Source organism: Neolamprologus multifasciatus, chromosome 9, assembly GCF_963576455.1.
Source record: "Neolamprologus multifasciatus chromosome 9, fNeoMul1.2, whole genome shotgun sequence".
Lineage (NCBI taxonomy): Eukaryota > Metazoa > Chordata > Actinopteri > Cichliformes > Cichlidae > Neolamprologus > Neolamprologus multifasciatus.
In genome coordinates, this window is record NC_140447.1 from 6,576,016 (window position 1) to 6,596,608 (window position 20,593).

Sequence of the window (20,593 nt, forward strand, 5' to 3'; positions counted from 1 at the left end):
TTTCTGTGACGGCTCTCCTTAACGCTAAAGACTTCAACCGTGTAGCTGCATGTTTCTAAAAGCCAAGCGTTTACATTTGTTTTCATCCTTGATCTGCAAAAGTTTTCATAACTATTGTTCTTTTATGGACAAGAACAAAATCTAAATATAGTACTACTGTAGGAGGGCTGACGTAATCTTGTCCATGTTGGTTATTTTTTTTAATTTTTAAGTTCTGTTAATACTCTCCCCAGTATGTAGTAGTAATACCTTTTTTAGTCACTTTTCAAAACACTGAAGGACACCTTAGAAGCCATTAAATAACAAAATCACACTATAGATAAAAACAGTTGGAATAAACAGTAGACTTAAAAGTCAACACTGACCATAATGGGCAAGCTTAAAAGATGTTTCAATCACATATTCCCCAGATACAGGTATTCTGTTTTAGCGTTAGAAGCACTTAGACACAACCTGTCACTTCAAACAGTTACTGGAATAGATAACTGTTCACGTGTTGGCTGGTTTACATGCACACTGTATTTCACACATAGCTTACAGACACTGACTTTGTGGTGATTAAATACAGCAGTTAGAAAAATCAGATGCTACTACATGTAAAGTGTCTGTCACAGTCAGTCACATAGTCTGTGCCAACCATCCTCTCCTGATAAAAGGTACAAATGATCGAGTCCACTCTTCTCCAGAGGGTGTCACTGTCTCACAATATGAAGCAAACGGCATGTGCTTGAAGGACGTGTACATGTTGCCTTTCTACATGAGAAACTGTAAATGCAATTGGTAAGACATTCTGGGATTTCATCTAGAGCCACAAAATCCTCTCTAATATCCTCCTAAGGCCACTTTAAATGTAACCAAGGTGATTTACAAGAATATTAAATGGTTGTTCTACTGCCAGCATCTGGTTCCTAGAATATGAGAATGTTCAATATGGGGGATAATGGTAGATATTTAAACTGATATTACAACAAAAGGTTGTTAATATGAAAAGATATTTTATGTATTATGTCAAAATGTGTTTGGTGAGCATCCATTACTTGCAAGGAAGGTGATGCTACATCATCAACACAGAGAAATGGTATCTTTAAAAGTACACAAATAGGCACCTTTCACGTAATGTCTAACACAAACACACACACACATCTTTTATGAGGTTACCAAATGTTTTTAGGCTTTGCAATATTTTAAATAAAAAATGGTAGCCCACTTTTATGACTTCAATTTGCCACTTCAAATAATTCTTGGTTTGTTTCCACCATGTATCTGGTAAACAGTTAGTAATGAAACAATTAGTCAGCAGAGATTTACTCCACGCTGATAGTAACAGAAAAGCAGGCAGTTTGCAGCTGCCTAACGCATTTGATAATGGAAACAATGTCAAATCAATAGCAGTGACCCAAAATTACTTAATTGTGAGAAACCCACACGCCCAAGAGGGAGCACTCTGGGAGCTGTTCAAATGTGGCTGGACTCTAACCAGACCTTTACCAAAGCATTCCTTTCATGTTTATTGGTCTGTTTGTGCTAGGAACATGAAAGTCATAGTGGTGCACACCCATAATCTGCAAAATGTAAGCACATGAAAAATGGTTTGCCAGTAAAAATGTGCCAAAGCGTAACGCAGCTCACAAGATTGGTTGGAAAAATAAACCAAAAAAAGTCAGTAAATACTGGATTTAAACATCATGTAAAGTTGACTTTTTGGTTGGATGTCACTGTAAGAGCGTAGATACGTAGCTGGAGGAATTCATTAACGGTGTTTACTTATTTCATTAAATTAAAATACCATGGGAATATGAACACTAGAGGTCATAGTAACTGAATAAACTTACATTAAATCATCTCAACCAAAAATAAATAAAACCCAACACTATGCTTGATAAATCTACCTCCTAACTGAAAACAAGCTGGGAAAAAAAATTTGTGCAACCGTTCTGCAAACAGTTGCAGTCCGACTTGCACCAACTGCCGTCGCTCTGAAAGACGTTAAAGATTTGCAAATAAATGTTATAAATGCAGACAGATGCAGAACTCATGCGGTGTGATGACATTGTTAATGAGCACAACTCAACTGGATGTACTCTGGTTATATTCCAGCAAAACTGTTTATGTAGACAACAACAGATATGTGCTTTTCTTACAGTTAATTGCTGTATTATCAGAAACGGATTGCATGCAATTGCTAACCTGACCCTATTCAATCCCAAGCTGACAGGAGACTGACTCTGTCTTATGGCAACATTGATGACAGGCTTTAGTGACAGTATTGGTGTGCTTGACAATCTCATAACTGACATAACTGAAGTGAGATAGCTTTATCTTTCTGGATAAAACAGATACTGATTAAGTTCAACTTTGAGGACATAATTTGAGTTAAGTACTGTGATAATATCCTATTGTAGGGTGTCTGGTGATTCCATTCTCTAAAATGTACCATGTTTGTGAAGGCCAAGCGCTTATGCCAGGGATGGGGAACTCAAGGCATCAAGGGCCGGTGTCCTGAAGATTTTAGATGTGTCCTTGATCCAACACAGCTGATTTAAAAGGCTAAATTACGTCCTCAACATATCTTGAAGTTCTCCAGAAGCCTGGTAATGAACTAATCGTTTGAATCAGGTGTATTGATCCAGGGTGATATCTAAAGACTGGAGGACACTGGCCCTTGTGGCCTGGAGTTCCCCTACCCAGGCTTATGCAAATAAAAGCTACTATAGCTGATAGCAACAGTAGATAGAGAAGAAAATAGGCATTTAACTTGTGCGTGCTTATTAGTAAAGGACTTATCTGAGGTACCATATTTAGAGTAGAGAACTGGTGAGGACAAGATATCTGAGACGGAAATGGAGGGCAGTAGTCGGAGAGTAGGACTATCTGGATAATCAATCAGCAGAATGAAATTTTCCATTTGGCTCAAGTGCTCAACATACATAAAAGAATGAACATATATTAGTGGTTCACTCTTTCATACACCCAAAAGAGCTATGGAAGCTCTCCTATTACAGACAATGTGATCCTCTGGTCATAATGTTGCATGTGTGTTTTATGTAGGATATTTTTCTTCATATATATATGGCCCAAATGGATTCTTTTAAGTTGTTATGTTTGATAATCTCAACATTGTCTTTAGTATACGCACAGAAAACATGCTATTGTTTCCTTCACTTCCACACATTTGTACAAAAATCAGTAAACTTTATATAGTTTTTACATTTTCATCTATAAATGTCAATTCTTCCATTTTTCTTCTAATTCATCACACGCCCATTACAATATCACACCACAGAGTTCAGCACACAACACAGTCCACTCTGAAAAAAAAAAAAAAAAGACTGTATCCAGGAATTAAAGTGGAATTTGAGGATAAAGTTGTTTATATTAAACACCTGTTCATGAGTGATCGTCTATGGATGCTCCAGAAAGTATTCCCAAACCGCCTTTAAGGTGGAGATAATTCCAAGAAAACAATCATAAGAGTTTCTATTGTCAAGAGATTTGTTTTTACGATTTTTTTTCATCATCCAAATTTAGGGTGGAAATGCATACAGTGTGTAAACAGTGACTGGTTGTTTTGATGGGGACATCAGGACAAAGTCATGGGGCTAAGACAAACATACTGCTGGAGTTGAGCAACATTGTGTAGTTTAGCTGTACACATACTTTGCACTAGAGCTGGGCGATAGAACGATAACGATATGTATTGCAAAATAACTTTCTCGATAGAAAAATGAAACTATTGCGATAGACCTCATCTCTCTCTCTCTTCCTCTCTCATAAAAAAATGAATAGCCAATATAAATTAAGTAGCGCAGAGCCGAACCAATCACACCCGCAGCGTCACGTCACGTAACTTGTTACGTACAGCACAAGTGCCAAGCCGCACATGTGTATTTGTTTGGGAAGCAGCCAACCGCCGTGCCGGTGTTCCAGATCTACTGGCGTTTAGATCTACTGGCGTTTAGATCTACTGGCGTTTAGATCAACTGGCGTTGGTCGAACAGATGTGTGGCAGAATTGCGTTTCAGGAGCTGCTACCGACAAACCAGCAAAAAAACCCGCCAAATGTGTCATCTGTGACACTTGTGAGGTTATCTCAAACACACTCCGTCAGTCTTGACGGAGTGTGTTTGTCTTGCTGTTGAACAACAAAATGTTTAAAAATGTGGCAAGTTTACCTGGTGATTGTCTCATGCGCGACGCGATCGCAAAAACAGCAAACAAGTAACACCACGCCGATGTTGTTCACAGGACAGCAAAAGTAAACGATCGGGAGACTCTTGTCGTCATTATCGTTCCCCTTGCACGTTTTATTTCTCCGGTTTCAGCGTTTTTCTTTCACAACTAAAGCGAGCAGTTTACTTTGTGCACTAACATGGACTTGAGTCAACTGGCCAAGTGCCACAGCCTACAGCCAGATCAACTTGTGACACACATCTGCAGCACGTTTGAATTTGTTTCATGCACAACACATTTGTACCTTTCAATTGTCTCTGTTTGTGCGTCATGCAAATAAACCTTTGAAATGAATGAAATGACACTAATAATTCACTAGTGTTGTAACATCACATGTTGTTAGTGTAGTCTGTCTGTGTCTTTTCTCTGCGAACAAACATTTTAGACTTGGTTGTTATATACAGTCTGTATAAGTGTGGTCAATCTAATAAACATTTGTAAGGAGATGGCAGTTACAGCAGGTGATTAGTAATAAACAGTCAGACAATGACCCTGACAATCTCATTCAATCTGCACCTTCTGTGGAAAGTGGTACCACACAGTGTGTGTGGACTTCCCCTGTGCAGAAGGTGACTACAAATGTTGTGGGTGCTAAATAAACAGAAAAAATTGATCCCTGTTGTCTTTACTTACTGATTGTTTTTAGTGTTGACAATCCACATTGCTGCCATTGCATCTTTCAACATGTTTGTGGGTAGATGTGGATGTACCAGGGGTAAGTGCAGCCACTCAGCCTCTACTCAATGTGATCATAGCAGCAGGTGTAGATGTGTCACAAATTAATCTAGTAGTAGGCTATGGTATTTGGCCACAGGTGGCAGCAGTGGACTGACCTCCATTGGAGACTGCTCCAGCTGCTATGTGATAGTGGATCTACTACAAATTGAAGATCATAAGCAAGTTTTGGAAATTAACCCTTGTATTATGTTGAAAAACATAAAAGTGACATTGATTTTGTTGCGGGTCATTTTGACCCATACTGTGTAAATCCACTCAGAATTGTCAAAAAACTGCAATAAAACAATAGCAACTTTATTTTACATCAGATCAACATGTAGAACACAGACATACACAGTTAGACTTTCCATAACTATTTTTAGGAACAATTTGGAAAAGGTTTTTTGTTCTTACAAACACATTTCTTTTGAACTTGCCCAACGTTCTCAGTTTTTCAATACTCAACATTTTCAGTTTTGTCCACATGATGGACAGAATGTAACTGTGTGCTTTCTGCAGATGTCCTTCTTGCATTTCTCACACAAAATGCTTGTTTTAAAACATGAATCTAACCCTAACTTAGATTTAAAACAAAAGATTACGTCTCCTCCAGACTCAAAAACAGATGACAAACCAATCGACACACCTGAGTCACTGACTTTCTTAAATCCACTCACTCTCACTGGCTGTTTATTACTAATCACTGTGTAACTGCTGTGAATTCACAGTAACTGCCATCTCCTTACAAATGTTCATTAGATTAACCACACTTATACAGACTGTATATAACTACCAACTCTCCAGCCATGTTGACGGATTGTCTATATTGGCTGGAAATATTCATTTCCTGAGAAAAGACACAGACAGACTCTGCTTACAGGATGTGATGTGACAACACTAATGAAATATTGACGTGTCATATTTGTCCAAAGCGTATTTCATTGTTATGGAAAAAGAGAATATTAAAATCATGATGAACAGGGGTGGTGATTTCTATGACTTTGTGTATATAATTTGGAATGTTGTACAAATGTAGGCCAATAAGAAATATATGATATCATTTCATTCATTTCAAAGGTTTATTTGAAAATTTCCTGTGAAAAGACACAGACAGACTACACTAACAACATGTGATGTTACAACACTAGTGAATTATTAGTGTCATTTCATTAATTTCAAAGGTTTATTTGCATGACGCACAAACAGAGACAATTGAAAGGTACAAATGTGTTGTGCATGAAACGAATTCAAACATGCTGCAGATGTGTGTCACAAGTTGATCTGGCTGTAGGCTGTGGCACTTGGCCAGTTGACTCAAGTCCATGTTAGTGCACAAAGTAAACTGCTCGCTTTAGTTGTGAAGGAAAAACACTGAAACTGGAGAAATAAAACGTGCAAGGGGAACGATAATGACGACAAGAGTCTCCCGATCGTTTACTTTTGCTGTCCTGTGAACAACATCGGCGTGGTGTTACTTGTTTGCTGTTTTTGCGATCGCGTCGCGCATGAGACAATCACCAGGTAAACTTGCCACATTTTTAAACATTTTGTTGTTCAACAGCAAGACAAACACACTCCGTCAGGACTGACGGAGTGTGTTTGAGATAACCTCACAAGTGTCACAGATGACACATTTGGCGTTTTTTTTGCTGGTTTGTCGGTAGCAGCTCCTGAAACGCAATTCTGCCACACATCTGTTCGACCAACGCTAGTTGTTCTAAACGCCAGTAGATCTGGAACACCGGCCGGGTAATGGAGGAAATGAGTGTGCCAACTAGAGAAAAATCAAACGAGAGCTTGGGTGACCAAGTTACCGAAGAGAACACAGATGACGGTTCCAATGCCGGAGAGATTGTCGAAAGGAAAGGCCAGAGAAGTTCCGTAGTGTGGAGGTATTTCGGCTATTTGAAGCCTGACAAAAAACAGTAACGCGCACTGTAAATTGTCCCGAAAGCCTGGAAATACAACAAACCTTTTTTATAACCTGAAGCAGTGCCACCCACGCTCAATCTCTGACTGAAAGCGCTAATTCGTCATCGAAAACAACCAGGGGAATCCCTGTGAAGCAGCAACAGTCAAATGAGTCGGCTTTCTCCAGCGTCTTACCATATGACAAAAAAGCTAAGAGACATAGAAACATAACGAATGCCATAGCTTACTGTCTTGCTAAAGACATGCTACCAATAAACACGGTCGAAAATGAAGGATTCAAGCAGCTAATTAAGGTAATGGATCGTCGTTACCAACTCCCTGAACATAAACATTTCTCTCAGACAGCGCTTCCAAAGCAATATTATGTAAATTAGTCAATTTTGTCTCTTCTTCTGTAAAATAAACTAAGATAAAGGCTACGTCCACACGTACCCGGGTATTTTTGAAAACGCAGATTTTTCTATGCAGTTGCACCTTTCGTCCACATGTAAACGGCGTTTTTGGTCACTGAAAACGGAGATTTTTAAAAACTCCGGCCAGGGTGGATATTTTTGAAAACTCAGTTTTTGCATTTACGTGTGGACGAGAAAAACGGAGAAAGCGCAGCGTCAAAGGTGTGCGCATTTTTTGACGTCACACTGTGCGCCACTTTATTGTTTCGGTGAAATGAATTTCTACAATACTATTACTGTTAATTGTACTCTCTGCAGTGTTTAAATGCTTACATATACACACACAGTTACTGTCCCACCACACATACGACTCGGTTCTGCTTCTATGCCCCAGCTTTGTTTACTTTTTCCCACCGAGGCTTCTAGACTTCTGATTGGCCAACATTTCTGCACGGTTAGGAATATATCGCCACCTGCTGCTTTGGCATGTTCCTAGCAGCGTTTTCCTTCATTTCTGCCTTTACGTGTGGACGGGATTATTTTTTAAAACGTAAACGGAAAATCTCCGTTTTCAAAAATACCCGTGTACGTGTGGACGTAGCCTTATTTTTAGAATTAATATTTTGTTTCTAAGTGGAACTGACAATTTAGTAGTCTGTTTTGTTTGTTCTATTTTGAAACTTAAATGCTTTAGCGGCTACCTTTTGTGTAGTTTGTAATATTTGCCTTTATTTTGCCTAAACTGAAGCCTCATTTTAAGTACATCTGCCCTGTTGAAATTATTATGGGAAATAAATATTTAAATCAAAACACGCTGCTGATTATTTCACATTTTACTTGTGAGCAACAGCACATTTAAATCTTACATATCTAGTTATTTGGCTTATATCGTGATATATATCGTTATCACCTGAAATGAAAAAAACATATTGTGACATGAAAAAATCTTATATTGCCCAGCTCTACTTTGCACTATAGTAATGTACAGTTTCCAAAAATGAGAGCAGAACCAGGTGTGTTCATGCCACATAAGAGAAGAAAGAAGAAAAGAAAAATCACCTCCTGTCTTTTTTCTAACCACTTTTCCTCCTAAAATATCATGAGGTCAAAGAAAGGTGAAGCAGAACTGAAAAGGCCTTAGGGAAAGTAAAATGCAGTGTGCTCACAATCTGACAGTACTTACACTAGACTCCTTAAAACATCATGGTGGTTGTCTGCCATGTTTAAACTACAATTTACAGAAGACAGACTACACATCGAGCTTCTTACGTCACACCGGCGTCCTCTTACCGTGTTGTTTCATGCAGGTCATGCAAACAAGAACAACTGGGGAAACATACCTCAAAGTCAAGTTTTTAGGAGAAAAAGGAACATATTGAGTCAACAACAGTGTTTAGAGCAAAGCCTGAATTAACTCTGTTATTAACACTGTCATTTTTGATGAAAGGAAGCAGAACGTACCGGAAGTGACTTATCACTTTTTGGTTCAATTCAGTTTATATAGCACAAACTTACTGCAACAGTCGCCTCAAGATGCTTTATACTGTAAAGACCCTACAATAACAGAGAAAAAACCCCAACAATCAGCAAGCATGTGGCAACAGTGGGAAGACAAAAGTCCCTTTTAATAGGAAAAAACATCCAAGAGAACCAGGCTTGTGGATGAGCAGCAACAGGCCATGATGAAATCAGGTATTTGCAGCAGTATAGCCTGTAGTTCATTTACTCTGGTTCAAATCAGTTGATGAGTTTGTAAACTTTTAACTTTTCCCTGTTGTTTGGTTTGTTTTCACACAGAGAACAATTCCAGCTCCAACAAACCCAAAACATGTCACCACAAACCACGTGAGAACACTGAGTCCGATCATTGGATTGGAGAACACGGGAGAATATACGTTCATTTAATGGCTAGCTGTTAGCCCATTTAGACCTTCATACATCCATAGTACCTTGCAGCATCCCAGAATACAAAGCATACAAGGCTACAGGGAAGTTTTAGCTCAAACTTACAACATACAATGGTAGTTGGTTCGGATCGAGGTCGGATCACATGACAGGAATTCATTTGGAACCATTATTGTAGGATCTACTGTACAACATAAAGCACCTTGAGGCGACTGTTGTTGTAATTTTGCGCTATATAAATAAAACTGAATTGAATTTGGAACCGCACCAAGACCGCCTCTTCCAAAGCATCTCAGTGTGGATGTTTTGGTGTGTACCAGAGTCCAATTACTGTGTTCACATCTGCACAAATGAACCACACCACGCAGGAAGAAGTTTGATTTAAACGGACTAAAAACTACAGGTGTGAAATAATCCGGAGTCTCAGTCCTGTAGATCTCAAATTGCCTCTAGCAATGATTAAAACAAAAGTTCCCCTGATTGTCCTTCAGCCTCAATGGAAGTCGAGTTTAACCAGAACTGCCTTACTTCTAAATCGGGATTATACTTTACGCATTCGCAAGTCTGCTCGAGTTTGCTCAGGTCCAAGTAACATAGATTTCCCCATCCATTAGAGTATAATCTAGGCCTTAAACATACTTAAGACATGTGCTTACACTGTAATATTTTGTTTAGTGCTCCTTTATCGTGTTTGCTGGTTTTGAGCCGCTAATCTGTGCTGCTCCTGGTAGAATGCAGATTATTGTTGAAATGAACTGGTTGCATCCTGCTGTATAAATTAGAGCATATCACACTGTGATTGCAGCATCACGCTAACTTGCCCCATTGCCAATTAAATGAAAAAATCTTACCATCTTTATACAGTACGTGCACCGCTTATCCAATTCATTATTTAGGATTTCTATGACCAAAATAAAATTCCCTCCATCAATCATTTATCTCAATTATTCTCAAATTAATTTATGAAAAGTCTAAAGGCTGGCAATACGACAACAGACATCTTTAAACATACCTCAATCATATTCTTGATTTATCAAACTTGTATAAATCTAGAACAACTTGACAAGAAGCAGATTTTACTACAGCCCTGTAATATTCAGAGATCAACTTTGCATTTAACAGGCTGTGATGAAAAATTCAGAACACATCAACAGATGTATTCTGTTAGTAAAGAACAGATCTGTAAAAAACACATCAACAGATGTGTTCTGTTAGTAAAAAACATTAAAATTTTACTAACAGTAAGACTGTTAGTAAAATCTGACTATTTTACTAACAGTGCTGTGCCAAAATCACTGCAAATGGACATTACATGCACTGGACATTTTATCCTCATATATTGTGTCACATAATATCTAAAAGATTTTACGGCTATGGTACATGTCTTAGCAGCTTAAGATACAACTATTCCAACCGCATCACTCAGTTATTACAATGTACTTGTTTGAGAGTCTCTTTAAAGCATATTGTATGTGCTGCTTCCAGTGCGGCTAGCAATATAGGTAGTATGCAAGTATGGCAAATTAAAGAGTTAACAATATAATTAGAGACAAAAATACAGACTGCCACGTACAGCTTTAAAAAGAACCAGACCTGCTTGGAAATAAACAGGAAACACATGTCTGGGACAGATGGGCAAGCAGACCAACAGACAGAGGCAGTAACCCCAGGCATTTGGTATAATCACCTGTTTAGCTTGAACAAAACAGAAGTAAGGCTGGATTTTACCATAGCAGCTTTGAAAGCAAGTGATTTAAGACTGGGTCCAAACACCCACCACTTGCACTTCTACTACTATTACTACTGAAGCCATGAGCTACACCCCACATCCACCCTGTTATTTAATTACAAGGTGGGGCTTTGTCCCAAATCTGATAACCGAACTTAACATAACGAAAACTGAGGTTTGCATTTCACTACAAAGCCACACCGGTCAACTCCCACAGAATACTTGACTATTACATACACTCACTCAGAGTCCCACTCCACCCACTCCCACAGAGCCTGAGCTCATTCCTTCTGGAACGCTGTGTTCTGTTCAATACTGTATAACCTGTTCAGCAGGGAAAGTTACATGCATGTACCTGTGATTTATTCATCTAAGTTAAAAGACCTTTTCAGCATGATACACTGTAAACTGAAGCTCATAACAGATCCTAAAATCTACCTAATTTGCTTGTTCCAGATGACATTTTAATTAAAAAAAAATATTGTCACTGAAAAATAAAGACTACAGTAAGACAGTTGTTTTCGAAAACTATGACAAACTGGCTACAGGACTCAGTATATAGCCACAATCACATCACCAATTATTTTTGGAGTCTGCGATCTGAATAAAGGCATTTACACACCAAACAAAAAACTATTGGAAAATTCAGTCATTTAACTTGTATATACACACCGAACATGCTACATTTTCCCGAAAAATCGTCTTCAAACAGACCTTAGGTTTATCTGATGGACTTCAGGTTTATCATACTCTCGTGAGAGGGCAGCAGCAAGGAGAATTTCATGGTTTGATTCTGGAGCTGAAGCAGCCAAGCCCTCAACTTTAATCATTACCTGTATCCAAAAGCACAACTTACAAAAAAAGTTCATCCCCCGTACAGCTGTTGTGGAGGGGCAAACTTTCCCCCACAGACATTTTAATATGGGAATCTGGGGAGGCTAACTGGCCACAAGGGTGAATGCACTTTTTGGCACCTCCACAGTGGCTTCATTATTCAGGTCCAGGGGTTGGTGCTTGGGCCAAACAGAGACTATAGTTAAACCCAATCACACATGCTGACATCTCCTGCGCAAAAACAATTAAATGAACGGAAGAATCTTATAAGGGCAAGACTCAATTGCCCTTATAACAATTGTGCTTCAACACGTGGAAGCACACGAGAGACTCGGTTAATACGGAATAGGTCAGAATATTATTGTAGTACAGCTACGTCAAGTCGTGTCATTACTTTTTTTTAATAACATTGCTCTGTTCTTGAAAAAAAAAAGACAAGACAGTTTTACTCCACATCAACACCAGACCTACTAAAGCGGTTTTAAAAATAAATAAATCTTGTGTCTTCTAAGGAAAGCTTAATTGCAAATACAAGATGGAAAGGATGTACCACCTTACTAAGGCCTAAGGGGCTGAGCTGGTTCACTTTGGCTACATTAGTTAGCTTTACCTGGGAAGAATGAAACGTTTCCATTTCACTCTGACACAAGACTAAACCCACGTCTGTAAGTATTTCCTTTACGTTTTCAGTGCCCAGTGCGTGTATAAGAAGCATGCCTCTTATTTGTTTGTTTATGAGTAAAACTTTAATTCCAGGAGGGAACAGGAGATTCGAACATCAAGAAACAGAGAGGGAGAGTAGAACAAAGAGAGAATTCAGAGTGAATGAGAAAAACTTGAGCCCAGGACATTGCAGCATGGGGGTGGGGTCTCATCTCCCCTGACTAAGTCAGCGGAAAGCGGGCCAGCAACATAATCAATAACAGTGACTGCTATTTCACTCTGTCCTCCTTACACATTATATGTTTATGAGCTGACATGAGCTACACTATCGAGACCCATCCCTAACAAATCACGGAAAGAAAACGCCTCCAATATGTCTCGCTTTTAAAGTCTGGAGCCTGCTGCTGTTATTTAACCATATCGTCACCATCATGTTCTCAACAAATCTCACAGCTAAGAAAGTGTCTACAGTTCGACTCATGGAATGATTCATCTATTTTAAAAGGACCTGTGGCTTTGAGCAGGCTGGACTTCAAAACAATGCAAACAAAGGAACATGCGTGGCCTCGATGCTTCCACGAGTCAAGTTATAATTTTGTGGTTTTAGATCAAGCGTGAGATCTCTCTGACATGCTATGCCCTGCTCACCAAGCGACTCTGTCACTCTGCAGCCATTGTCAGTAACAGCTGATCTGCATACACATAGACCAGCACAGGAGAAACTAAAGTGATAAAAGAGCCTGTATAAGCATCACAATGAAACACCATTCTCTCTCCCACAGTCTGTAAAATCTCACCCGGCATGCAGCCGTATTTGTAGCTCCACAACAGAAATTAAACACCGGGAACAGATTTGCTCAGCACCATGTGAAGCGCTGTAAAAGCAACAACTTAACTGGCAATGAGAGCCTGGAAAAAAAAACTCCCAAAAACAAAACCATGGAGTGTCAGAGAGGAGTTTGTTAAATATGCACTTCATGACCTCTACATATTGTTCTGAGGTGTTGCACACAGGCAGGTTGTGTTGTTCTGACACCAGATCTATAATATTACAGTATGTTCCTGTTTTTTTTATGTGCAACTGTAAATGGCACATATTTATTGGCTTTCACTAAATTTTTATTATAAAGTGTTATTTAAGTTCATGAGTATTCTGTCTTGGCCCTGCAGGCCCCACAAGGAAATGTGTGTCATGCCTGGGCGTCAGGGCATTGTGTAAAAGTTCTTTTATCCTGTTGTTTCTAACACCAAGGAGTTCACTGTGAGGTCTTCAGTCATGACTCATGCAGGAGTTTGCACATCAATGGTAACCAACAGAGAAGTCAGCAGATGCTGAAGTCACTGAAGCTCTGCTATCCCTGCATTTGTTACCAACACTAGGATTACATGGCATAACACAGAAAAATTAAAGTTAAACTAAATCAAAGAACATTTAACTAATTGTGTTTAGGGCTTCTGCTTAAAAGCCATCAGCTGAGGAGTGAAACAAAATGAAAAAACAAAGAAAAAAGGAGGGACTCTGATAGAAGGAAAAACCACATTCATGTCAAACTCCCATGAGTGGCAATATCGTGTGAGGGAAGTTGGAGTCTCACACAGCTACAAGCAAGCCTTTGCTCAAAACCCAATCATCCCTTCACATTATCTGCCCACACACAGCTGTAAACGGGTTTTCAGAAAATAAACCTTGCAATAAAGCAAAATTATCAGCTTCCACTGGACACTGTAAACAAAGTCTGGAATTTTCCAGAGCTGCTTGCTCTGTACCGTCTCGACAGAAGGATAAAGATGTATTCCGACGCCTGAGCCTCGCTCGTAAATTTGATCTCATTTGCACCAGTTGCCCACCTGGCACAGAGAAATAAAACGTGATCTCACCTGTGGCGGCGTCCTCTTCCTCCTCTTTCAGCACATCATTTTGGTCGTTCCCCTCTTCTGCCTTTCTGGTGCCGTCCTTCACCGGCACCACGGTGAAGTTGGTGGGCATTTTTATACCCTGTGCTTCCTCTCAGTGTCTCCTGTTTGTCACACTCTTATCTCCCGCAGCCCTCCTCCTCCCCCTCTGTTCTGCTGAATCTTTTCCTTTCTCTGTCCAGCAACTGTCACTCTTGTTCTCTTTCTTCCTACTGTTCTCCGTTGTTTGCTTTCTGTTGTTCAGACCAACTTCCCTGGTGTACTTTACCCTCATGGGCAGGACGCTGTGTCTTGCTTCTGAGTTTTTGTTCCTATCGCTAGGATTCTGCTGTCCACCCATGTGACCCCGACCCCCACCGCACCAACTACCCAAATAAGGAAGAGTGCTGCTGCCCCGCCCAATGGGGGGCAGTGCACATGAACACACACACACACATACGCACACACACAAAAAAACTACATGCATTAGTGATCATCTGTGAGTGAGAGCACATATAGCAGCTCTTTCTATGCCTGAGGGCAGATCCCCTGATCAGGAATGCAGCCTTTTTCTCACACACAGGCACAACAACCACCAGAAACAATCACCTTTGTTCAAAGAGGAAGTGCAAAGCTGCCACACACACACACACACACACACACACACACACACATGTATTTTTCCTCACTTGCTATGCAATAATGTAAACCCCATGTGCAGCAAATGTGCAGTAATGCTGTTCTGAAGATGTATATAGACTGTGTGAACATATAACCCTAAAGAGCGTTAGCACATATGTTTATGTGTGGAAACACACAGATTTCTGAAAGATGCTCATATCTGTATAGAGTGAGCTGTACATCATTCAAGGTTTAACCAAAACTGAATGGTCATTGAGACATAATAGAGAAACTTCTTTCAGGGATTAAGAAACAGGAGAACATCGAGCCTTTGTGCAGTCTCCACAGTTAATCCTAACCTGTCCAACTTTTGCTGAGTACTTTAAACTATCTTTACACAGACCATCATCTTGGTCGTAGGTTCATATTACAGGCCTTTTTTAAGAAAAGAATCAGCACAGAAGTCTCTAGATGTAAAACCCCATCCAGCTGGTTTGGGATCAAGTGGACAGACGAGTGAATGGAAAAACAAAGCAGCGCATTTGTGTGCACTTGTACAGGATTGGAGAGTTTCTGCACATTGCTTCATTTGTATAGAGCCACAGCGGCTAGACTCTATCCAAGCTAACACAAGTCAAGGGGCAGGAAAGACATGCTCACATCACAATTACAGACAGTAATTGTAGATGTGATTGTGGCAATCAAAGATTTTTGGAGGTACAAAAAAACCCAAAAACAAACAGTCGAACCTGTTAAACCAGCAGGTGTGAAGCAACAGAAGTCTTGTTGTCAAGCACCAGAGCTAATAAGGAACCATTCTACCCATTTAAAATACCATTGTTCTCTTAATTTTCCCCCTAATCTATTCCATTTGTGCTATTGGGTTGACGAGAATATAAAGGATGGATAGGATCTAAAACTTTCGACTGGTATTCTAAGACTAATAAAGTATCATAGCGTTTCTGAAAAATAGTAAAAGGGAGGAGAAAATGGCTTTAGGTGCCTCATGTTCAAATCCATTTGACCTTAATTCTAATGATTCATTTCCTCTGAATATATACTACACTGAAAATGGCACTAGCTATCAGGTCTCAAACATCTTATGTGATTGGAAATGTGATAGAAACAGTGAAGTCCACAGAATTGAGTGCAGATGGCCAGAGTTTTTATAACACTAGCTGAGTGTGACTGTGAACACATGGAAACCAGAATGAGACCCCGCCCCCTCCGGTAACTTCCCCAGTGTGACGACACATGAGATCAATAGAGTCAAGGGAAGGGTGTGGTGTGCAAAAGCAGGAAGGGGGAGGCGGAGCGTGCACGGTGCGAGAGAATCAAAGAGAAAGAGAGATGCCCAGTTAGCAATGAGACTCGCTCACAGCTCATTTCTCAATACTGAACCAGAGGAAGGACGTAGCACCTTCTAGGACTTTCTACAGCATTCTTAAAGCTTGGGAAACCTTCACTCCTCAAACATCTTCAGTGAAATATTTGTTAGTCACATTAAAAAAACCCACAACATCCTTATTATCAAACATTTATTACTCTAGTCTTCAGAAACTAGACCTCTTTCAATTAAATAACTTCTGTCAGGGGGTGTGGTTGCAAATATGATGCTGGACCCATGCTACATGCAAATCACTCGGAGCTGCAGCTACAGCCTAAACTAAAGCAGCCAGCATTCCTACTACTGTTTCCCTGCATCAAGAAAGGAAAGCTTGGATCAATAACTGATTCCTAAATGCGCAGTAAGTATTATGGTGCTTCTAAGGTAACAAAGGCAGCTCTTACTTGCTGCTCAGTGGATGAGCAATGATGTAACCGGCATCTGCTGATTAAGTGGCCAGACACTCAGACTGCTTTCTCAGGGACAGTCCATGCATCCAGGCCTGGGGGACAATGTCCCTTTTTGTGAGAGCATTTACACCAATAAATAAGGGAGGTTGGAAAGTAGGCTAAAATGCTGTGACATAAGCAGTTCTCAGGCTGTCTCACGGTTGATTTGACACAAAATATGAAGGAGGAAATGTCTTACATAACTTCTCCAGCAAAAGGGCTAAAAAATTCCCATAGGAGGGAAATGATCAATTGTGGTGAAAAAAGAAACAAGAGCAGACATTAGCTGTTTACTGGTCATCACAACTTTCCAGTACTTATTTGTCTTACACTTACAGGAATTATTACTGAATTTGTTTTACTGTAATTCCCGCATAGGTATACAGTGAGTGCCACAAACTCATGATTCATTCCCTCAATTAACACATACAAAGGCACAAATATCTATCACCTTACTGGAATGTGTTGATAAGAAACTGGGAGTCTGAACCTAAATTTGACCTCCACAATATACTAATAAAGTAGTATGAGGATAGTCACTTCAGTGTGTACAAAATAACTGGATTTAATCTACCCATTTATATGCATTAACTCCTTTTTTAAGTGCCTTTTATACTCAACTGCACAAAATATTCGAAACCAAGGGTTGTGTGTGTGTGTGTGTGTGTGTGTGTGTGTGTGTGTGTGTGTGTGTGTGTAAAATCGGGTTGATTTTAATGTTTTGAACATGTTTTTTTGAAAAGGTTTGATTTTTAGTGGAAATACAGACCAACTTCAGAACGTGTTTTAAAACAAGATGAGGTTGTGGGTGTGTGCAAAGTCAGATACCTGTCACACATGACTGGTTTGAGTATGTAAGTTTCTGAGGAGGAGGCTAGTGGCTAAATAGTTACACAGACGTTTGAGAAATAAACACCCCTAATCCCAGTGGCATTATTTAAACGATCAAAGTATTAAATTCCACGTGTTATATCTTGATTATTAACTTTTTAATTGGGTGTGGCCTTCCCAGGCCAACATGTGGGTTTGCCTATTCAGTCATTTCTCCAGCTGTTTTTGTACAAGCCCTGAACTTTAAACATCGCCTAGTAAAGGTGTCCCTGACAACACAAATGCAGTCAGATGGTACACTGACTGGTCTCTACCCTGTCAGCACCCCAGTACAAAGTCTGTGTGATGTCAGATTTTGTTGCTTCTGTGGCTCAGAGGGTACAGTGGTCAGACCCCCTGAACCACTCGACACAAAAAACAAAAAACAAACAAAAAAACCCAAAACAAAACCCAAACATGACAGGAGAAACCATTTATGATTTACTGTTAAAGTGTGGTAATCCACATTTTACATGAGCATACACACAGCCTAGGCTCCTGGTTTTGCAGACAGTGGGGAATTTTTCTGCCCCGAGAACAACAGCACTTAAACTGAGTTCAGAACTCTCTCTGGCGGCTCGCATTTCCACTCCCAAAATAGATGTATTGATTGAACCTGCAGGGGAAGATGGGAAGACGCTGGATTTGCAACACATACACCAAGTGCAGGCCAATGACACAAGGACAAACTTCTCAGCAGTGCAGATCATTCCTGCTGTTGTGCAGCCTTGAGACTCCCTGGTTTTTATCTTTTTCATGGCTATTATATCTAACAGTTCACTCTTTCTTTGTCAAGTTTTAAGCCTCTGTTTTATATTAGAATCTAGAGATGTTTGGTAGCCTGAAGTTATAAAAATCATTATATAAAGGAAAATACAGAGAAATGTATTTAATAGATTTGATACAAAAGCAACAAAGAACAAATCTGAACTATTATTTACTTTGCTAAAACTTGGTTAAGCTCAGGTTCTGCAATTTCATTAAAATTGCATTTAATTTTACTGCAATTAAATTCAAATAGAGTATTTTGAAATGAATAAATGTTATTATTTCAGCTACAATGAAAAAATAACACTAACACACCTCACATTATCTCACGTCTGCCCAACCAATATATTACACTGCCCTCTGGTGGGCAAAGGGGAAAAGTGAATTCAGTGTAAAACTGTGTATTTGTGTATTGTATCTTTATTTTGAACATGTATAAGTGTATAGAATAAGAACAACAACCGAGAATAAAGAGACACAAACAAACAAATCAAAACAACAGGAAAACAAAACAAAAATAAAAATCATAATTAACTTACATGTTCAAAAAAGAGTAGGAAGAAGCATAAGCTATATACATAATCCCACCCCTTCCACTATTTGGTAACTAACAGTCAACACTTTTTCTTCCTGTTTATGCCCTATCACTTCAGAAATTTGTTACATGTATTTACTTTAATAACCCTAGTACTGTAACACGTCAAAAGACATACAAATTTACAGATATATAAACATAAACATACTTGTGCACCCACACACAGATATATACACATCCCTGGTGTGAAAATAGTGTGTGACAAGACCCGGTCAAAGCCCTTTTGTACCTCTTTTTAAACCAAGTCACTTAATCTGTTCAACAGCTTCACTCCATACACTAGGGGTGCAACGATACTCGTATCGATATTGAACCGTTCGATACAGTGCTTTTGGTTCGGTACGCATATGTATCGAACAATGCAACATTTTTAATTTATTTTATCAACTTTCCTTCTGACGGTGCTGTCTGTGTTGAGCGCTCAGTGGATCTGCGCTCGACAGTGCAGCCTACGCGGAGTAGTCGAACACTGATTCACTGAGCGCAGGGCAGGCTAGCGAGACAGAAGTTAAGCTCTCCTTGCAACATGGCAAATTGAACCTCCCCACCCTCATTCAGATCTGGCGTTTGGAACTATTTTGGTTTTCATGTGAGGTATGACCCTGAAGGTAAGCGCGTCATGGACTAAAGTAAAACAGTATGTTGGATGTGCCACCAGTGCTCAATTACATGGGTGGGAACTAGTGTGTTAGCGCAGTTAGCTCGTTAACGTGTTGGCCGTCCAGCCCCACGCACGGGGTGATCCGTGGTAGCTTGTTAACGGAGATTTGCCGTGTTGTGGCGTTAACCTCATTTCAGATTAACGCTGACAGCACTAGTGGGAATACAACGAATATGACTGCACATTTACGCCGACATCATCCTAGTGCAAAGACAGGTGGAAGCAGACAAAAACAACAAGCACGCATGCTACAAACTTTACCAGAGTCATTTAGACAGCCGTTAGCACATGATTCTCCTTATGGGGATCTGATATGTTTAATATGCTGCAGAGAATATAGCCCAGAAGAAGCGTATAGTATAGCTTTTATTTTGGAAAGAGCCATTTCTCTGTAATAAACTCTCTTTTCCAAAGATGAGTGATTCCTCAATCAGATACAGGGCTCGCAAAATCGCTAGCCTGACGTCCCGGGGCTAGCGATTTTTCCAGTCGGGCTGCCCTGCCCTGCCCGTCGGCCTATCGTAGGAAGGAAAAATATATGTCAATGCTTTTGCATTCTTTCGGAAATGTAGCTGGGTAATTATGTCATTGGCATCGGTGAGCCACTGTCAACATGTGACATATTGAAATTGCGTTTGAATTTGCGCTTGTTTTTTGCTTTCACTTTGCAATCGCGCGGACTGTGTATAGAGAGCGACAGCACTGATTGGTGAGTGATGATAATTTGTGCACCAATTCCTCTGACATCATCTTATCAATCGTTAGCTTACTATGCAAACATGACAAGTGAAATCTCCCGCAGCAAGCTTAAACATGTGAGAGGTTGATCGCGCAGAGAATCGCTGAGCGTTATGTGAGTGCCTGTGTAAAAGCAGCAGGATATATATTTTAGTTCTGCTGAGCCAAATAAGACAGGTCAGGGTGAAGAAGTGACAGCCAAAGAAAAG

The 20,593-nt window shown here is 39.8% G+C and overlaps 1 protein-coding gene and 1 long non-coding RNA gene across 8 annotated transcripts in view; one reads left to right on the forward strand and one right to left on the reverse strand.

Moving 5' to 3' along the window:
- Positions 1-20,593, reverse strand: part of LOC146510929 (solute carrier family 12 member 7-like) — an 85,944-nt gene that overhangs the window by 43,329 nt on the left and 22,022 nt on the right. The window contains exon 1 of one of the 7 annotated variants that reach the window (XM_085172851.1): positions 14,281-18,492. The exons of 4 other annotated variants lie outside the window; for them this stretch is intronic. In XM_085172851.1, coding sequence (XP_085028977.1) covers positions 14,281-14,389 — 109 coding nt within the window. In that variant the 5' untranslated portion in view covers positions 14,390-18,492. Of the gene's footprint in view, positions 1-4,863; positions 4,922-14,280; positions 18,493-20,593 lie in introns of those variants that run through there. 2 more of the 7 variants (XM_085172846.1, XM_085172849.1) reach the window with 2 other exon arrangements.
- Positions 5,916-7,809, forward strand: LOC146510930 (uncharacterized). The gene is made up of 2 exons (XR_014876123.1): positions 5,916-6,024; positions 6,129-7,809. It is a non-coding gene; the product is annotated as an uncharacterized LOC146510930 (long non-coding RNA).